The 4879-nt window shown below is 33.2% G+C and overlaps 1 protein-coding gene across 1 annotated transcript; it reads left to right on the top strand.

Moving 5' to 3' along the window:
- Positions 1–1817: 1817 nt before the first annotated feature.
- Positions 1818–3809, top strand: LOC142530979 (AAA-ATPase At2g18193-like). The gene is made up of 2 exons (XM_075636937.1): positions 1818–2975; positions 3071–3809. Exons 1-2 carry the CDS (start codon positions 1959–1961, stop codon positions 3608–3610), a joined length of 1557 nt encoding a protein of 518 aa, XP_075493052.1. The 5' UTR covers positions 1818–1958; the 3' UTR covers positions 3611–3809.
- The last annotated feature ends 1070 nt before the right edge of the window (positions 3810–4879 follow it).

Genomic DNA, 4879 nt, shown 5'->3' with positions numbered 1-4879 from the left:
AAGTTCAGAATATCTCACAAATCCACACACTCTATATTGTTGTTGTAGAGTTATATTTGATGCGTGAAAAGTGAAAAATATTTTTTCAAGCATTTCCAATTCTGTAACCTCGTGTCCACAAAAATTTAGTTGCGAGATTATTCGATACATTGCCAAATTGTAATCACTGAATTTCTTAAAATTTTGGAATCTTAATGTATTTCATTCATCACGGGTGGTCGGAAGTATAACTTTCTTTATATGTTCAAATCTTATATTTAATCTTTTCCATAAAGTCATGAGATCTTTTTCTATGAGATATTCATATTTTAATCCTTCATCAAGATGTCAACGCAAAAAATATCATAGTTTTGGCTTTTTCTTGTGACAATGAGATACCATTTTCTTTAATGGTCTCATTTAGACTCAATGATTCATGATGCATTTCTACATCGAGAGTCCATGACATATAATTTTTTCCCGTAATGTCAAACGTAACGAATTCGAGCCAAATTTGACATTGTGGTACTAGAAAAATAACAATATAGTTAAGTTATAAATTTATTAATATGGCAATGCAAAGTACAGATAAATTATAAGTACAAGTATTCTTCAAAATAAAGAAAAAACGCGAAGTAGATATTCTCCGGTATACAAGATTAGTGAGTATAATAACTAAAATAATTGTACAAAATAACCTTGAAAGAATTATCTTTTTCTTCTTCGAAAAATTGATAAAGAAAAATTTAAGGAGAAAGAGTAAGTTTGGGGTGATTGAATGTGTTTGTGAAATCATATTTATAGGGTAAAAATTAGCCGTTTATGACCGTTTACAAAATCATAAAAAAATATATAAATATATATATATATATAAAATTTTATGGCAATAATATAATGTATATAATGTTAATAATGTTTAAATAATTATGTATATCACATCACATTATTATAATTAGGTGTTAGAGACTCCTTTTATATAATATTGTGACATTATACAAATATATATAAATAAATATATATATATAATTATTATATAACACAATAAAAATATATAAACAGTGAATAATCATATCACGTTATTATAATGAGGTGTCATTGACTCCTTTTATATAATAACATGATATTATTCAATTATACACACACAATAAATAAACAATAACATAATAAAAATATATAAACAGTGTAATAATATAATCATATCACGTTATTATAATGATATGTCATAAACTCTTTTTATATAATAACATGATATTATATATTAAATATATACACAATAAAAATAAATAAACAGTAAAATAAATACTCTTACTTTTGAATATTGTTACATTTTTCTTGTGTTTTGGAGTTTGGAAAAATATGGAGAATCTTCGAGTATCGTGCTGAAAATGAGTTAAAAATAAAAATTTACAGTAAAAAATAAAAATCTCAAGCTCACAAAATATATTAAACTACATACTTTATAAAATTTTTTCCACTCAATTGTGTTTTGTTCCACAAATTGAGAGACATATTTATAAAATTTCTTTGAAAATAATATAAAAATAAACACATAATTACATACATGATCGAATATTTTCCGCATTAACTTTCCACCATACCAAATTAGTCGTTCGAAAATGACATTTTGGAAAATTAAAGATTAGATAATATAAAAAGGACAAGTGTAGTAAGTGTAAACAATTGAGAATAATTTGTGACCCCACAGATTCGGACTCGGTATTTAGCGTGTCCCATTTTTCAGTCCGACAACATTGACTCCCACAACATAAATTAACTACATAATAGAAGAGAAACTTCGGTTCAACACCCGCGCATCTTCTTCTCCAGCTTGCTCCCTAAGTTTCCCTTCGATTCCCCGTATTTAAACACTCCCCCAACACCTTACACACCATCCCAAATCATAGTACCGATTCTTTCTTGATCAAATACCAGAATTTAAAGTTGTGGATTAATCTTCCTTTGGGGGTTGGGGAATAAAAATGTATTCTGTGGTGGACATGCAGTCAATGGCTACGAATATTTTCTCAGCCTACGCATCAGTTGCTGCATCGATGATGCTATTTCGATCGGTCGCCTATGATATTATTCCCGAGCCCGTAAAATCAGCCGTCTTTTCGGCACTCTCTCAGTTCTTCAGACTTTACTTTGGAAGATTTTTCAATCCACTTCCCGCCCAGATAACAATGGTGGTGGACGAACAATGTGGCTTCACTCGCAACCAAATCTATGACGCAGCTGAGGTCTATCTCCGCACAGTAGACAATCCCGACTCCGAGAGATTCAAAGTGAACAAAAGTCCCAAACAGAAGAGCATCAGTATTAGTATGGAGAAGAATCAGGAAGTTGTTGATCATTTCAAAGGTTTCAAACTCAAATGGCAGTTTGTTCTGATCGAACCCGAGAATCAGAAGAACCATTTCCAACCGGAGAAGAGATTTTTCGAGTTAACATTCGATAAGGCGCGCAAAGACGATGTACTCAAGGAGTATTTGCCTCACGTTATGGCTAAGGCGAAAGAAATCAAAGATAATGAGAGGGCGGTGAGGTTGTACACCACGGACTGTCCCTTTGATGGTGACGATGAGGACGGTGGCAATGGAGGTGGATATTGGGGCTGCATCAATTTGGATCATCCCGCCACCTTCGATAAATTGGCGATGGACCCATGTTTGAAAAAATCCATTATTGAAGATTTAGAAAGGTTTGTGAGGAGAAGAGATTATTACAAGAAAGTAGGCAAGGCCTGGAAGAGAGGCTATCTCCTGTATGGACCTCCCGGGACTGGAAAATCGAGCTTGATCGCCGCCATGGCCAACTATCTGAAGTTTGATGTGTATGATTTGGAACTCGCCAGTCTATATTCAAATTCAGAATTGAAGAGAATCTTGCTGTCCACGACAAACAGGTCTATTATCGTAGTCGAGGATATTGATTGCAGTGTGCAGATGCATGACAGGAGTGCCGAACCCGAGGGCAATGAGTCCTCTAACACAAAGGTTAGCAGAAAATTGTAAGCACATTATGACGCAAGTTATATAGACGAATTATTCTATGATGGATTTCTGATTAATATTGGTGTTTCATGAAACAGTTGACATTATCTGGAGTATTGAACTTCATAGATGGATTGTGGTCAACTTGTGGAGATGAAAGAATTATTATTTTCACAACGAATCATAAGGAGAAGCTGGATCCTGCCCTGTTGCGCCCCGGTCGAATGGATATGCACATTCATATGGGGTATTGCACACCTGAAGGATTTGATGTTTTGGCCTTGAACTACTTGGGAATCAATGATCAAACGAAGGCGCCATGTCAAGAGATTAAAAGCTTCATTCGGGAAGTAGAGATCAGCCCTGCTGAAATTGCAGAACACTTGATGAGAAGCGAGGATGTTGATCTTGCACTTCAGGGGGTTCTTGATTTGCTCAAGAAAAAGAAGGACGAAAAAACTTTGGTGGCTGTCGATGAAAAGAAATGTGATATTGGAGGAGCCAAAGAGATCATTGAAAGCGATGGAATCGAAACTCACAAGGACCAGAAGATGAAGTTTGCTAAAATATGGAAAAGTTTAACAAGAAGGCGATCGAGCAAATATAACAAGATGAAGCATAGTGAGCAAAGTTTGTAGGAATATGTGTAGATGATAAATCTGCGATGATGATGAAGAAAAATAATTACTATTGGTACTTCTTGGACATGGTTTATTCCATAGGAGCAAACATATTTCCCCTTGGATCAAACAATGTCTTCATATGTAAAAGGAGTGTTTCTGGTATTACAACGTATATTATATTTTATGTCAACAAAAGAACAACCAATTATATTTATATGTTCTTTGCACAAATTTTCACTGGTTAATTGTCCCAACGTCTGCTTGTAAGGAAAACGTCGATGTAAAGAATCATTTTTGCTGTTGGACAGTCATATACATTTAGAAAGAACTGATTGATAAGCAGGGAATATTATGTAAGAAAATGTGACACATATCAGAAGAAAGAACAGACGTGTAGGAAATGGCGATGGTTATTGCCTACAACTTTTGACAAACGTGCTCAACTTTAGAAACTGAGATGCGTACACGTCTCTTCTTCTGAATCTCGGCTCTCGATACACTCATCGATGGTATGAGAAACGCCTATAAATAGAGCGATTGAGGTCCCTAAGCACACACCTCATAAGAAAAATTTACACCATTTATTGAGAGGGTGGAGTGCTTAGAAAGCATCAACCGAGAAGAAAATCAGAGAAATCAAAATTTTCAATGGCCGGAGGTAACACTCGATTTAAGCTTCCGCATATTGTTTTTTTATGTTCATGTATACGTAAAAACATGATTTTGAGAAAAATCTCTAACATTTAGTATCAGAGCCGTGATACATCTGTCTTGAAAATTTGTTTTCATTTTATGAAGTTTTTGCATAAGAAACTTGAAAATTAAAACATACACAACAATAATAGAACACTTACCTGAGAATTGTGTTCTCGGTTGCACCTTATACTTCTTCCTTGAAATCTTAAAAAAATTGGAGATTTTGTTTTCTGAAATTTTCGGAGGAAATGAACAAATAATACTGGAGAAATTGTAAGAGAATGGTTTGAAGTTGAAAGTGCATGCAATTCATTCTAATTCAATGAATGTGCAATAACGTGTACACATTTAGTCTACACATTTAATATATGGCCTACACATTAAAATGAATGAATAACGTGTATGTTTGGAGCCTACACATGCAATTGATTGAATTGCAATTCAATTTTCTTCAGATAAATTATTGTGCCAGTAATGCATTAATTTTATTTATTTATTTTTTTTTAAAAAAACGTAACAATTATTATTATTATTATTATTATTGTTTTTATTATTATTATTATTATTGAAAAACAATAATAATAATAA

This window comes from Primulina tabacum, chromosome 17, assembly GCF_025594145.1.
Source record: "Primulina tabacum isolate GXHZ01 chromosome 17, ASM2559414v2, whole genome shotgun sequence".
In the NCBI taxonomy this organism is placed as follows: domain Eukaryota; kingdom Viridiplantae; phylum Streptophyta; class Magnoliopsida; order Lamiales; family Gesneriaceae; genus Primulina; species Primulina tabacum.
The sequence above is the reverse complement of the archived record's forward strand: the minus strand, read 5'-3'. Positions and strand labels throughout refer to the sequence as shown.

Bases quoted from the DNA above. Each gene is read 5' to 3' on its own strand.
- LOC142530979 (XM_075636937.1), top strand. From the start codon at position 1,959: ATGTATTCTGTGGTGGACATGCAGTCAATGGCTACGAATATTTTCTCA. The intron at 2,976-3,070 runs GTTAGCAGAAAA...TTCATGAAACAG, and splicing joins ATGAGTCCTCTAACACAAAG to TTGACATTATCTGGAGTATT.